The sequence below is a fragment of the Triticum urartu genome, chromosome 7, assembly GCF_003073215.2.
Source record: "Triticum urartu cultivar G1812 chromosome 7, Tu2.1, whole genome shotgun sequence".
In the NCBI taxonomy this organism is placed as follows: Eukaryota; Viridiplantae; Streptophyta; class Magnoliopsida; order Poales; family Poaceae; genus Triticum; species Triticum urartu.
The window spans coordinates 398,544,757-398,559,471 of NC_053028.1; the positions used below are offsets into that span (position 1 = coordinate 398,544,757).

The 14,715-nt window shown below is 47.2% G+C and overlaps 1 protein-coding gene across 2 annotated transcripts; it reads left to right on the plus strand.

Moving 5' to 3' along the window:
* The first annotated feature begins 7,972 nt into the window (after window positions 1-7,972).
* LOC125525659 (protein NTM1-like 9) lies at window positions 7,973-12,066 on the plus strand. 2 transcript variants are annotated; one of them, XM_048690659.1, is made up of 7 exons: window positions 7,973-8,349; window positions 8,928-9,214; window positions 9,512-9,841; window positions 9,948-10,190; window positions 10,266-11,078; window positions 11,340-11,421; window positions 11,536-12,066. In XM_048690659.1, exons 1-7 carry the CDS (start codon window positions 8,181-8,183, stop codon window positions 11,724-11,726), a joined length of 2,115 nt encoding a protein of 704 aa, XP_048546616.1. In that variant the 5' UTR covers window positions 7,973-8,180; the 3' UTR covers window positions 11,727-12,066. The 2 variants fall into 2 exon arrangements, with proteins under 2 accessions (XP_048546616.1, XP_048546617.1); XM_048690660.1 differs by having other exon boundaries at window positions 7,974-8,349; window positions 9,951-10,190.
* The last annotated feature ends 2,649 nt before the right edge of the window (window positions 12,067-14,715 follow it).

The window sequence follows — 14,715 nt, forward strand, 5'->3', positions numbered from 1 at the left end:
CGAATGAGGAGGTTGTTCAACAACAACGCCTTCGAAGGGAGCAGCACTCAAGCGCCGTCGTCACCGAATCCAACCACCCATGGCTAGATCTAGATTTTCATCCTGAAGAACAAGTCTAAGCATATCCGAGCAATGCCTTCAACAAGGTACCGACGTAAAAACGTCGCCATTTCCAGGTATAACCAGCTCGGTCAGAACTAGGCTTTCACCCTGGAGCTCGAGACCGGGTGCGCGATAGCACCACCATTGACATCACTCATGTGTTGTCACCACCAGTTTTTCACGATCCCACCAGCAACATACGATGTGTAATCGTCGCCGCTGCACAACCTCCCCTCTGTGTCAAGTTGCCGTCGATAGTTTGCATCTCACTGCCAAAGCCAACCACCAGGTCCAGAGGGAGGAATCCTCACGAGAACCTTTTTGTGATCACTGCAATTCGCAGCGTGTACGCCAACGCGCTACACAGACCCACTAGAACCGCTGCCTCCTTCTGATATGCTGAAGGAAATATGCCCTAGAGGCAATAATAAAGTTGTTATTTATATTTCCTTGTATCATGATAAATTTTTATTATTCATGCTAGAATTGTATTGACCGAAAACTTAGTACATGTGTGAATACATAGACAAACAGAGTGTCACTAGTATGCCTCTACTTGACTAGCTCGTTAATCAAAGATGGTTAAGTTTCCTAGCCATGGACAAAGAGTTGTCATTTGATGAATGGGATCACATCATTAGAGAATGATGTGATTGACTTGACCCATCTGTTAGCTTAGCACGATGATCGTTTAGTTTACTGCTATTGCTTTCTCCATAACTTATACATGTTCCTGTGACTATGAGATTATGCAACTCCCGAATACCGGAGGAACACTTAGTGTGATATCAAACATCACAATGTAACTGGGTGACTATAAAGATGCTCTACAGGTGTCTCCGATGGTGTTTGTTGAGTTGGCATAGATCGAGCTTAGGATTTGTCACTCCGTATATCGGAGAGGTATCTCTGGGCCCTCTCAGTAATGCACATCACTATAAGCCTTGCAAGCAACGTGACTAATGAGTTATTTACGGGATGTTGCATTACGGAACGAGTAAAGAGACTTGCCGATAACGAGATTGAACTAGGTATTGAGATACCGACGATCGAATCTCGGGCAAGTAACATACCGATGACAAAGGGAACAACGTATGTTGTTATGCGGTTTGACCGATAAAGATCTTCGTAGAATATGTAGGAATCAATATGAGCATCCAGGTTCCGCTGTTGATTATTGACCGGAGATGAGTCTCGATCATGTCTACATAGTTCTCGAACCCGTAGGGTCCGCACGCTTAACGTTTGGTGACGATCGGTATTATGAGTTTATGTGATTTGATGTACCGAAGGTAGTTTGGAGTCCCGGATATGATCACGGACATGACGAAGAGTCTCAAAATGGTCGAGACATAAAGATTGATATATTGGACGGCTATATTCGGACACCGGAAGTGTTCCGGGTGATTTCGGAGAAAACTGGAGTGTCAGAGGGTTACCGGAACCCCCCCGGGAAACTAGTGGGCCTAGATGGGCCTTAGTGGAGAGAGAGAGAGAGGGTGCCAGGGTAAACCGCGCCCCCCTCCCACTTGGGTCCGAATTGGACTAGGAGGGAGGGTGGCGCCCCCTTTCCTTCCTCTCTCCCACTCCTTCCTTCCCCCTCCTAGTAGGACTAGGAAAGGAGGAATCATACTCCTACTAGGAGGAGGATTCCTCCCCTCCTTGGCGCGCCCTAGGGCCGGCCGGCCTCCCCCCTTGCTCCTTTATATACGGGGGGGCAGGGGGCACCCTAGAACACACAAGTTGACATTGTTTAGCCGTGTGCGGTGCCCCCCTCCACCATAATACACCTCGGTCATATCGTTGTAGTGCTTACGCGAAGCCCTGTTCCGGTAGCTTCATCATCACCGTCATCACGCTGTCGTGCTGACATAACTCTCCCTCGACACTCAGCTGGATCTAGAGTTTCGCGGGACATCACCGAGCTGAACATGTGCAGATTGCGGAGGTGCCGTATCTTCGGTGCTAGGATCGGTCGGATCATGAAGACGTTCGACTACATCAACCACGTTGTCATAACGCTTCCGCTTACGGTCTATGAGGGTACGTGGACAACCCTCTTCCCCTCTCGTTGTTATGCATCACCATGATAAATCTTGCGTGTGCGTAGGATTTTTTTTTAAATTACTGTGTTCCCCAACATATGCAACCATGATGATAACCGTCGAGATCAAAAGAATCCAATGTGTCCGCCCGCTATCACTCACCGCAAGGGCTTTGCCCAATAGAAACAGTCAGCGACGAGGGGAGGATTCATGAAGGAGAGGGCACTGGTGCAAGAGGACGATGAAGCATCTGCTAGCCCGATGCACATAAGTGCAAAGCTAGCCTCCAAGCAATCCGTTCATCCCAGGATGTGGATGTACCAGAACAACCAACAAGAGCTCCATGTCCAGTCCGCTTGCCTAGGTCCAGCCAGCGCTTTTTCTGCGTAGTGCGCACTCCTCCGTCGCGGATCTGGAGTGCAGGCAGAGGCAGGGATCGCCGCCGGCAACCCCTGCCGCACAGGTCAGCACAACGCCCAACATATCAGTGCCGTCGTGAAGAACCACGGCCACGCATGTCCGTTGCACCATGCCCAAGCACCCATCGCCACGCCGTTCCGTCTATGGCAGATCCAATCATCAACGCCGCCGCTGTCCACGAGAAGCTCGCCGCCGTGCCGAGAGCCACCCGTGCCGCGAGCAAGGTCCCCGCCACCGCCGTCGGCCGCATGGCTTCGCCTGCGGCGTCCTCCGACGACGGCGAAGAGGAGGGACAGGAGATTTGTGGCGGCGGCTAGGGTTCAGGCTGCCTCCCGAGTCGCCCACACGGGAGCGACGCGGGGGCCTCGAGTCTACTTGGGACGTGTTTGGTTGCCTGGGTGTCTCTAGCCTGCATCGCATGGGGAACCTGGTTGAGCATGGACTAGTTGAGCTGATGCAAAGAGGAGCTGAGATGTGTATTTGGTGGGCTGCATAATATTAGTGCATGAGGGATGGTATACACAAAAGATGTTGTTTGGTAGGCTGCATTTGAGCTTAATACTGTGAATTTTGGGAACTTTTTTCTCTTCCAATTTGAATCATTTCAAATGAATTTGAATCATTCCATGGACAAAGAGAACCTGTAAAACAAGTCTGAACTAAAATCTATCCCTAATAATAAAGTACGGATTGACTCTGTGGGTTCACCGTCACAATATGCTTTCTTCTCATGTCATAATACGCTTTTACAATTTATATGGACAAAATCGTAATATAAACGAGGTGGTACTAAAGCGTTAATAATAAAAAAAAGGCCAACCTAAATCCCGACACATCCTCCCCCACCTACGACATCGTCTTCCTGCCCCGATCCCAGCCCACTAGCCGCTCCGAGCCAATCGCCCCACCCCGCGCCTCCTCGCTGCTGTGCCGCCGGCGATGTGCGGCGCTCCCGGCCACGCGCCACTAGCCTCCTCCCGGCCACGCGCCCCGGCTACTCCTCCCTACTCCACTCCCCGTGAGTCGCGCCGCCCCCAACCATGTTGGGACTGGGACACGTCTCCTCCCAGCTCCGGCCCATTGACCAGCGCAGCTCCTCCTCCATGTGGCCTGCTGGTGAGAGCTCTGGCTGCTCCTTTGATTCGTTGTTCTGCCCAGCCATTAGAGATTTGTTTTTGCATCAAATTGTAGAACATCTGTTTGATACAATGTCCACAAGAATATTCATGTGTAACGCACGGTGCAGCCCCACCTCTCTCTCTCCTCTCCTACTCTCTTCTCTCCTCCTACTCTCTCTCTCTCTCATACAGCATGCTCTACTTGCAAGTTTGTGTTAGCCACCTATTTGTTAATATGCTTTTCAAGGCCTACAAATATTTATAAAAGAGTGGAATCACAATCTAGAAGGCCAATTTATATAGAGGCAATGAGCTACTGAACGTTGGTAATAATGATGCTATAGTTTTTCGGAATAGACCGAAACTACAGGAACAATATAGTAGTGGTGAAATTTTGGATAGAGTGATAAACAACTTCTGTACTTTTCTTATTCAGATTAAAGGGAGATCATCCCCCAACTACTTAACAAACAATAAAATATATATACACGCTACAAATAAGTTCAAATCCTTGGGTGGGTTCAAATATTTTGTCATGAGAAGTCCATATGTTTAGTTTTGGGAAAGTATACCTCCCACTGAAAGAACAGGGGAAAGACCGTTTCATTTACGCCAAGGTCGCCGTGATGTTGATCACCAGCGGGGCGTTGGCAGTAGCATGCCACCTGGCCGGCCGCCTCTGCAACTACACGGTTGAGGAGGAGATAGGTGAGGTCGAGCCTGAGATCCGTAGCATGCATGACTCTGTGGACATGGCGGCGGCCATGGTGTGTGTAGATTTTTTCTGGTAGTGACACGTACCTATGAAGAAGGTTAGGTGATCCATACGGGCAGGGACGCTACTGAGTTGGAAGAGTAGCCAACATAACACCAACCATAACATGTGCTTCTTACTCTGTGTATGGCAGTATGGCTTGCTGTCAAAACACCAAACATAACATGTTCTTGGTTAGTTTAGTCAAGCCATTAGTTGTCTATAATGTACGAAATTGTAATGTTCTCATGTGTGTTATGATGTTTCAAGTATACTACTTCTCTGTTTTCTCGGAAAAAAAATGTATACTACTTCGGAGCCAACGAGGCATCACATAACTGTGTTTGATGCATTCTTCAGGTCGAGGGTCTGATAATGGACATAACACAGCTACTGGAGAGGAGATTAAAATATGGAAGATAGCAACAGAGGGGGAAGCTGAGGCTGGTAGATCCATTGAGCAAGAGTGCCAGACCCAGGTGTGTTTATAATTGAGCTGTTTGTAAGACCAATGCTGCATGGATGGTTGCACTCAGAGTCTCTGTAGTTATTTAGCTGAAGGTGTGCATGAGTTTGAGCTATATATTATTTTTGTAGTTTTAGCTTTAGAACCATGAAAGTTGTCCCTTTTTATAAATAACTTCATGTGGAGAAATATTGTTTTTGAGGGAAACAAGGTCAAGAATTCTCATTAGTGGTTGGCAGTGGTAATATAATAAGTTCGCATTTTATACCAGCTAGCAAGACTTCACAGAACCGCTGCCTCAAACTTCAGAGAAGATGAGCATGAATGATTGTTTTGGTTGCAACTCCAACAACACGTGCATCATATTTATGTGAATCCGGTAGCTTATGTAGCCCATAATTAGTTTCCCGGCAGACTGATGATTGGGAGAAGTACATAGAATGCCCCTGTATAGGTGCATACAGAATGACGATTGGGAGTTTTCTAAAGGTTAGAAGTCCAGCATATTAGTATCTTCATTTTCCAACAGACTAAAAGGATATAAGTTTTGGTTGTGTGCCCATTTGTGTGCACGTGGGTAAAAGATCCTTGGAGATTTTCGTTTTTTAGATCTCTCATGCACCTTGAGCTAGCAATCCAACCTACAATATTACTTTTCGTATGAACAAAGCTCAAAAGAAAATATTTTGAATATTGTCCTGTCATTCTTGTGAATCTGCACCTTAAAGTTATAATTTCTGCCGTGGTGAGGTTCTGAATCCAGAAAGTGAAGAGCAAACTTGATGGATATATCTGAAGATGACATACAGTATGGTCTTCCCGTGCTTGTTTTGTTTTAATTTTAATAAAGAACACATTCCTGCCAAATAGGTGTTTATTTTTGTGCCTAAAAGTATGTGCTTTCTAGAATAAGCTCCATGATATATAAGCATTTCCTGTGTTGAATGCTCCTAAATTATAGCACACATTTGCAGGTTCATATATGCATACTATACAATTGTGGTAGAAGCACTTGTTCTTATTCTTTTGTCTAATTAGAGTTTTAAATTGGTATGATAGATGATTTCTCTAGCTCCATATTAGTTACAAAATATGAGTTGTGAAGAGACAAATTTCTAGCATTTGCTTCAAATCTTATATAATTTTTGAAATAGATCCCAAAACTATTTAATCAGATGCTACTCGCACATTTTTCTGTTTTACTAGATGACGGTGCTCACAAATATCAGGCTACTATATTCGGCCTACGATAGAGTATCTTCATGAAGTGCTTCTGATATTCCATTGTGTTTACTAGATGACGGTAAATCATTTTGAACTGTTGTGTTTTCGGTGGCACCTAAATACATTGGTCGATCTGCACCATGCTCTGCTCCTATTGACTGGTGATCACAAATCAGAACCCAATCTTAGATCTATTTGATTTGTTTCGTTTAGTGTTGGATAGTGCCAATTAAAGAAATTGTACTGTCATTCATCAATTTACTAATCAGTCTGGTCTGAATTCATGACTTCTGTGTGTGAGAGAATCTGTACTCGAATGCGTTGTCACCTGGACTTTAAATCTTATCCAATGGTCTGGTCATCATTCCGTTGGCTGTTTGACTGAAGCTCATAGAAGGAGATGAATCTAACTGAATCTTCTTAGCTTAGAAACAAAAGTCGTTCTCTTGATGAACAAAGAACTATTGCTGTTAATTTGTCAGGCATTGTGTTCCTTCTTGTACTGTAAATATAGTTTAAACATATTCACAGTTTTACATATGTTCACACTATTATTAATTCAAAAAAATATGTTCGCACATAAAAAAAGCAAAAAAATCCAAAAAATGTTCCCTATTTATTAAAAAATATTTCCACTTAAAAATGTACAACAAAAAACAAACAAAACAATATTATTTTTAAACATCTGTTCAAACAATGTTCCTTTTTAGATAGATGATTCAATTTCTTAAAAATAATTTAACTACTCTTTAAAAAGTGTTCCATTTTTTTGAAAACATTAACTTTTATTAAAAATAAGAAAATTTCCATGTTTAACATTATCATCGACATTTATTAAAATTGGATATAAATAGTGCACAATGCACATGAAGTTTTTCGCCCGGTGTAACGCACGGGTATTTGTACTAGTATGAACCAAACTCAAGTTTCAGTTTTATTTATCAAAAAACTTGTCTGAACTAAAGAAACAAGTCTGAACCAAACTCAAGTTTCAGTGTTATATATCAAAATCTGAACCAAACAAGTATGAACTAAAATCTGAACAAACGAGGTGGAGGGCGACGAGTTGGCTGGGGTGTAAATGGTCAGCCAGTAGGAGACGCCGACGACAAGACTCGACTACGCTCGCCGGAAGGATTGGGAGCGATGGGGGAGGCGGCTCCCTTTGCGGGTCGCAGCGGGCAGGTGCTCCCCTCCCCCTTCTTCCTCTCGATTGGTGGCAGACGGCGTGGCCCCCGACATGGGTATGGAGGAACACCGGCGAGGGAGCTCGGACCGATGGTGGACGAGGCGGCTGTGGAACCCGACGATGCCAAGGCGAGGCGGCGAGGGAGCTCGGACCGGTGGTGGGCGAGGCCCCCGACGTCGGCGTGGAGGAGCACCGGCGGCGGAGCCTGTACGGGTGGCGGACGAGGGAGCCCGGGCCGGTGGTGGGGGAGGGAGCTTCGACAGTGGCGGCAATGGTGGGTTGGGTGCTCGATCTCATGCGTGAGAGAGAAGAGAAAAAGAAGACACAGAAGAAAAAGGATGCAAACGCGGGCCAGGCTCGGAGATACGGTCGATTTCTGCGTTCCTCTCAGCCCGGCTGAGAGGGTTCCTTTTGCATCCGCGGGCCAGTCTGAGTACGTCGCACAGGACACCAAACACATTCGATTTTGCATGACGGATGCGAGGCAGGTGCGGCCAGGAAACCAAACACGCCCTTTGATGACTCCCCCGGATCACTGCTGGACTGGTTCACTGGACAGTGGGCGGTGTGGTGCGGCGGCAGTGGCCGAACCGTAATATTATGGTTATCAAGGGGGTAAACACGGACGCGGGGTATATACAGAGCAAATTCCGGACGCGGTAAAGGCACGCGGCACTCGCTTTCTTCGCACACACGTCTCCTCCCCGCATCCTCCCCTAAAAATCCCCAAATCCGACCAAACCCTAGGCAAAATCCACTCCCCTCCGCTTCCTTCGCTGCTAAGTATATCCCCTGAGCTCCGAATCTCCTACCGGGTTGGGTCTCGTAGTCGTTGGATGAGAGCTTGGGACAGTGGAGGAGCATGACGGTGATGGAGCTCAAGGCGCTACCGCTCGGTTTCCGGTTCCACCCCACCGACGAGGAGCTCGTCAGGCACTACCTCAAGGGGAAGATCACGGGGCAGATCAAGAACGAGGTCGAGGTGATCCCGGAGATCGACGTCTGCAAGTGCGAGCCGTGGGACCTCCCAGGTACTGCCGCTCCTGCCACCTCTTGTGTGTGTGGGGATGTTTTGGTCCTGGAGCTTGGATGATCGTCTCGTATGCGGTTGGACTCGGGGGCTCCGTCGTGTCTTTGTTTTGCGGCTTCTGATTTTGGTCGCTGCGATTCGTGCCTAATTTGGGGTTCTGAGTTTGATTTCCCCCCCCATTTTGTCTCCCCCGTTTTGTACGCGTTGCTGTTCTTGTAACCACTTCAGCCAGTCTGTTCTTGCGATTCTCCGTCGGCGCGTTCTGTTTGGGGGATTCTGATCCCTCGGCACCATCCTTTTTTGTTAGTTCTTTGGATTCACTGGCTGATTCTCGCGGTTTGCATCGTGCTGTTTGGGGGCTGCGAAATTCAGTAAAAAAGGTGTTCGGGTGCTGATATTTGATACGATTCCCTCGATGCCTGCTATATACAGTATTTCTCTAGTATACCCTCTTTCCAAGATGCGATTTGGTGCGATGCAGTTGTAACTATTGGGCGTGGTGCTATTTAATAATTTGAATGTCAATACCTTTGGATGAAGATTCCATTTCTTCTGACGCCGGTATTGTGGTGCTTGCAGATAAAGCTTTGATCCGCTCGGAGGATCCAGAGTGGTTCTTCTTTGCACCCAAGGACCGCAAGTACCCCAATGGAAGCAGGTCAAACAGGGCGACGGAGGCTGGGTACTGGAAGGCGACAGGGAAGGACAGGGTCATCAAGTCCAAGGGCGAGAAGAAGAAGCAGCATATGATTGGCATGAAGAAGACCCTTGTGTTCCACCGAGGACGTGCCCCGAAAGGGGAGCGCACTGGTTGGATTATGCACGAGTACCGCACCACCGAGCCAGAGTTTGAGTCTGGCGAGCAGGTATGGGCCTCTATCTGTTTCTTTCTCAGTTTTTCTTGGCAGTGCTGTTAGATTCTGTTCACAGTGCGGTTCTAAGTTCTTAGATATAACAGGCTCATTGACCAACATCTTCTGAAACCTACCAGTTTGATTTTAGACTGTAAAATGAAGTAACAACATAATCAACACAGTACAAATCCGATTGTCTGCACGCTTTGAGCAGTCAAAATAAACAAAAAGAAAATTGCCCCTGGATTGGAAATGGTTACTACTACCTCGTTGTCTGATACTTCTGCTGTGATATTTGTGTACTTTCAGGGTGGTTATGTTCTCTACCGCCTATTTCAAAAGCAATTGGAGAAAACTGAGCGCTCCATTCCAGAGGAAATGGATAGAAGTGGCTACTCTCCCACTCCATCTCGTTCAACTCCTGACAACATGGAAGCAAACGAGGAAGCTATCACACTCATAAATAAGGAATCTCCTGAATCTGGTCTGCATGGATGTCCAATTGAGTTGCCAGGTACAATTGATACTCCGGGCACACCGGTTACAAGGTGGCTTGCAGACCGAAATGGAAATTCGGGGATAGATGAAGCAAATGTTTTAGGCATGCCTTCTCATGGTAATGTCGATGAAAGTCCCAAGGTGAGCAGAACTGTGTACCTCTATATCATGCATTATTTAAGTGTACAGTCTCTCAAAGTGAGTTCAGGTCCTAAGTCCTCATACTGATTTATCACATATAATGAAGCAGGCTGATATGTCGGTTGGCTCTTTGGCTCACCTAATTGATTCACAGACGGAAAATCTCGGGTCTCATGAATTTGCAACCGTTTCTGCCCCCATGTTATCGCATGAGGATTTGGACAAGCTTCTACTTCAGTTACCTCATAATTCAGTGGAAGATTTCTTGAATGAAACAATTGCTGATCCGGATGAGCATTCATCAACTGCATATAAAGTTCAGTATGATGCAGACACTTGTTTTATGCAGGTAATAATTATTTTGGCATCTGCTGTATATGTTATGATTATCGTCTGCCTTCTTATATTTGTTTGTTCTCTGTAGGCTCAGGGTGAGTTGCTATATGATGGTCCAAACTGGTTCGGTAATTTTCTGTCAGATGACACAAATCCACAACAAAGTGGATTATATGAGAATGCAGCATTGCTTCCTTATGGCACTAATCCGGATGTACTTTCCATGGACTCCGGCGATGAGTCCTTGCAAGATTTGTTCAATAGCATGGACGATTCAAGTGGGCAGAATGATGTATGGAGCAACGGATTTGGATTTAATCCCATGCATCAGCAGTTACAGTCTACTGTGCATCCGAACTATATATTTTCTCAACAGGGCATTGCACCGAGGAGGCTTCGGCTGCTTCGGCTACTGGATTCATCGTCTGATGTCAATGTTGAGAGTAGAGAGTGCATGACCAGAGATGAACATGAAGGTGAAGAGTCAGATATTGTAACTTCGAAGTGTACGAGTGAATCTGTTGAGTCATCTGCAGATGTAGATGATTCTGAGTCAACCGGGGTTACTATTATGACCCGGCGCCGTGCTCTAACTAGAAGTGTGCCTTCCGACTGTGATGATGCTCAATCAACGGGGATTACAATTATGGCCCGGCGCCCTGCTCCAAGTTCAAATATGCCTTCCGATGAAGCTGATGCTGAGGCAACAGGGATTGATATTATGAGCCGACACACAGCTCCAAGTTCAAGCACAGATAGCTCATTTAACACCGAACAAGGGACTGCAGTGCGAAGGTTACGGCTACAATCGAACCTTGATGCAGGATCATGTTCCAGTGTTGATGGTTCGTCAAGTTGCATTATAGAACATGGAAGTGAAAACGAAGGCCTGGAAGCTGAGGTGAGGACTTCTTTCTTACTCCTGACCTAATTCTTCAACTGGACTTTGGTGGTAAAAGATAGATATTGGATGTCCTAGGGTTAGTTTCATTATAGAATGCGTGGAAGGTGTCTTATTTTGTGACCTGTTCCTGTGCTTTCTTCATTCGGCCTGTTCTAGCTTATATGAACTCCTGCATGACAATGATGCCTGTCAACGAGCTGCAGTTTGTAATCTATGTTGTTGAAGCAATACTAACATGTTTTGGTATTTGCCTTCCAGATTGAAGAGCATGTGGACACAAACTTCCCTGATGACGCTGGCAACAGTCATGCTGATGAGCAAATGTACATGCCTGATCATGGTAACTAGTCTGCTGAGCTATTATACATCTTATTATCTTGTTATTGTTGGCTTCTGCTTTGCGAAGCCTATTCAACATATTATTGACATGCCGATGCTGCAATGCTTGATCCAGAAGCTAATTCTGGCATGAGGCTGCGGAAGACGGCAGAGAAAAGCGACAAGGAGAGCAAGCAGGAGTGTGGTCTACAGTCACATGTGAGAGCACCAAGGAAGAGGGGAGGCTTCGCAGCACGCATGATCTTGCCAGTTCTATCGGTGGCTCTTCTCGTCCTTGTCAGCGTTGGGATCTATGGATGGGCATAATAGCTCTCTTTATGGTGGGATTTAATGTGTCACATTTTCCCCACATCGGCTGTGATCATTGTACATACTGTGTCTTGCTGCCTGCGTTTAAGACGGTTGTAAGACAGCGAAGTGTTTGTTCCCCTTCGGGCGGGGGACTGAAATGAAGAAGTGAGGTAACAAATGAGAAGCGGGATGAAGCAAGGAGCAACTGTTGCTGTAGATGCCTGTGACTTAGTACATGCTAGTTTTTGTTTTCCTGTCATCACAGATGTTGGCAACCAGGTTGTAGCCATCCATTATGTGTGTTGTTGTGATGATGTAAGGTCTGAACCTAATTAGATCTGTTGCTGGTCCTTTATCCATTTTGTACTAGAACTTTGCAGTTGCTTAGCAGTCAGCACCGGCACACATCTGGTAAAAGAAAACCAGATAAGGTAAGTCGCGTCCCTGACGCTGCCGCAGCGGCTGAAATACTACCTGAGCTCTCAGCAGTCAGCATCGGCACACATCTGGTACAAAAAAAACCAGATAAGGTAATTAGCGTCCCTGCCGTCGCCGCAGTGGTTCAACCCTACCGCTCTTTCCTCCTCTCCTCCCCCTCTAAGCTCTAGTTCTAGGGTCGTGTAATACCCAGGAAGAGGGAGAGAGATCGGAGCCGAGATTTGGGTGAGGACGAGAGGAGCAGGTGGGGGGGATGAAGCAACAGAGGTTGGAGATCAATTCACTTTCTTATTCAAATGAACCCTAACAGTGGCATCGTTGGCTTAAGTATCTACCACACACACTCGACATGGGCTTACACAAGTTATACGGGCTCCGGCCTAGAAGACTCGTAGGCTATGACCCAACTCGATCCGTGCAGTTCGTGCACTCGTGTTCGCTGCAGGTTAGGTGCTGCTACCGGAACCGCAGGCGTGACAGTCGCCCTTCTTGAGGCGCAGGGTCTTCCCAGATGCTGGCTACATGAAAACGCGCACGAAGGACGTCGTGATCCTCCCAGGTAGTGGCATCCGCGGGCAGTGTGGACCATTGCACTGGACTTGGATGAGCGCGACGTCTCCTTTCTTCACCATGCGGCGTTCTTGGATGGCCACCGGAACGAGCGGCGTTGTTGTCAAGTCCAGTATCTTGGGCAACTCGAAGAAGACGGGCGAGTAGTTTGGGGGCGAACGACTTCAATTGAGAGACGTGGAATACCGGATGGATGCGGCTGTCCGATGGTAGCTCCAGGCGGCAGGCGAGGGTGCCTATGCGCTCCAGGATGGTGAACGGGTCGAAATACTTGTATGCCAGCTTCCGGCATGGGCGTCTCGTAACGGAGACCTACACATAAGGTTGGAGCTTGAGGAGGGCTTGATCGCTGACAGTGAATGCGCGTTCCGAGCGCTACTTGTCAGCTTGCTTCTTGAAGTGGTCTTGGGCACGGGTGAGGGGTCCCGGGAGCAACTCTGTGTGCGTCGCCTAGTCGAGGTCACTCGAGGCCGTGGCGGAGGAGAGCTTGTCGTTGAAAGCTGGCAATCCTCCCAAATTGGGCTTGGTGCCGTAGAGGGCCTTGAAGGGAGAACACTGGAGAGAGCTGTGATGGGTGGAGTTGTACCAGAATTCCGTGACGGGCAGCCATTTACGCCATTTCTTGGGACGATCTTGAACAACACAACGCAGGTACATTTCGAGGCACTGGTTGACGCGCTCGCTTTGGCCATCGGTTTGAGGGTGGTAGGTGGTGGTGTAGAGGAGCTTGGTGCCGGCTGCTGCAAGTAGTTTGCACCACATATCGCTTGTGAAGATCTTGTCCCTGTCAGAGACAGTGGAGTGTGGCACGCCGTGGAGCTTGATGATGAAGTCCCAGAAGGTGCGAGCTACTTGCGCCGCGGTGAAGGGATGATGAAGGGGCACAAAGTGGGAAAGTTTTGTCAGGCAGTCCACCACCACCATGATCGTGTCATAGCCCTCGGAGGTTGGAAAGCCCTCGATGAAATCCATCGTCAAATCATGCCACGACTCAGTTGGTATGGGGAGTGGCTGCAGCTTGCCGGCGGGGTGGAGGTGCTCGTGCTTGGCCTGCTAACAAGCGAGGCATTGGTGCACATAGTCTTCCACAGCGTGCTTGAGCCCGGTCCACGCAAACAGTTTGCACACCCGTTGGTACGTCGCGCCGGTGTCGGAGTGCCCTCTGAGAGCACTATCATGTAAGGCGGCGATGAGCTTGGTTTGGAGGGTTGTGTTGGCACCGATCCATGAGGGGACAGTGACCGACTCGGGAGAGCGCGTCTGCAGCACCATTGTTGAAAGTGCAACTAATCCCCAGTTGGTTTTGGTAATTAATAATAACATATACATCATTGATGTAATATTCTTTGCAAATAGATTTCAGAAAAAGATAATAATTGGCATGGCAAGGACTAATGGATGTGGATCCCTTAAAATGTCAAGGAAAAGAATTAGCTACTCCAAGACTCTACATTTTTGGTTCAGTGATCCAATATCACATTGAGTCCCTTAGGAAAGCTAATACTATTAAAAGGCGATGAGGTATTATTGATAAGGTTGTTGCTCAAGTGCTTAGTGATATTGCTCCAAAAAACCTTAGCCATTTTCTCAAAACACATATGTCCAAAACCCTAGTTCTCTATCTCGGTGCCACCGAAATCATCCATTCGGACCCATCAAGATGACCACTACCATTGCCACTGCTAAACCCTAGCAATTCAGTTTAACCGAAAAGGAACTCGGTCCCACCGAAATGGATTGCTAAGTTTCTATGATGACATTGTTTCACTTTGGAAGCATCGAGTTAAAACAGCTGGGAAATTCCGAGACCGTGTTCTGCCTAGCCACTGCACTTCGGTCCCACCAAGTTGTTCCACTTTAGTCCCACTGAAACGCCCAACATTCATATCTTTTACACTAATCGACCTCACCGAGTTTTATATTCGGTCTCACCGATTTGTGTCAAAAGTGTGTAATGGTTGGATTTTGGGTGAAGGCTATTTATACCCCTCCACCC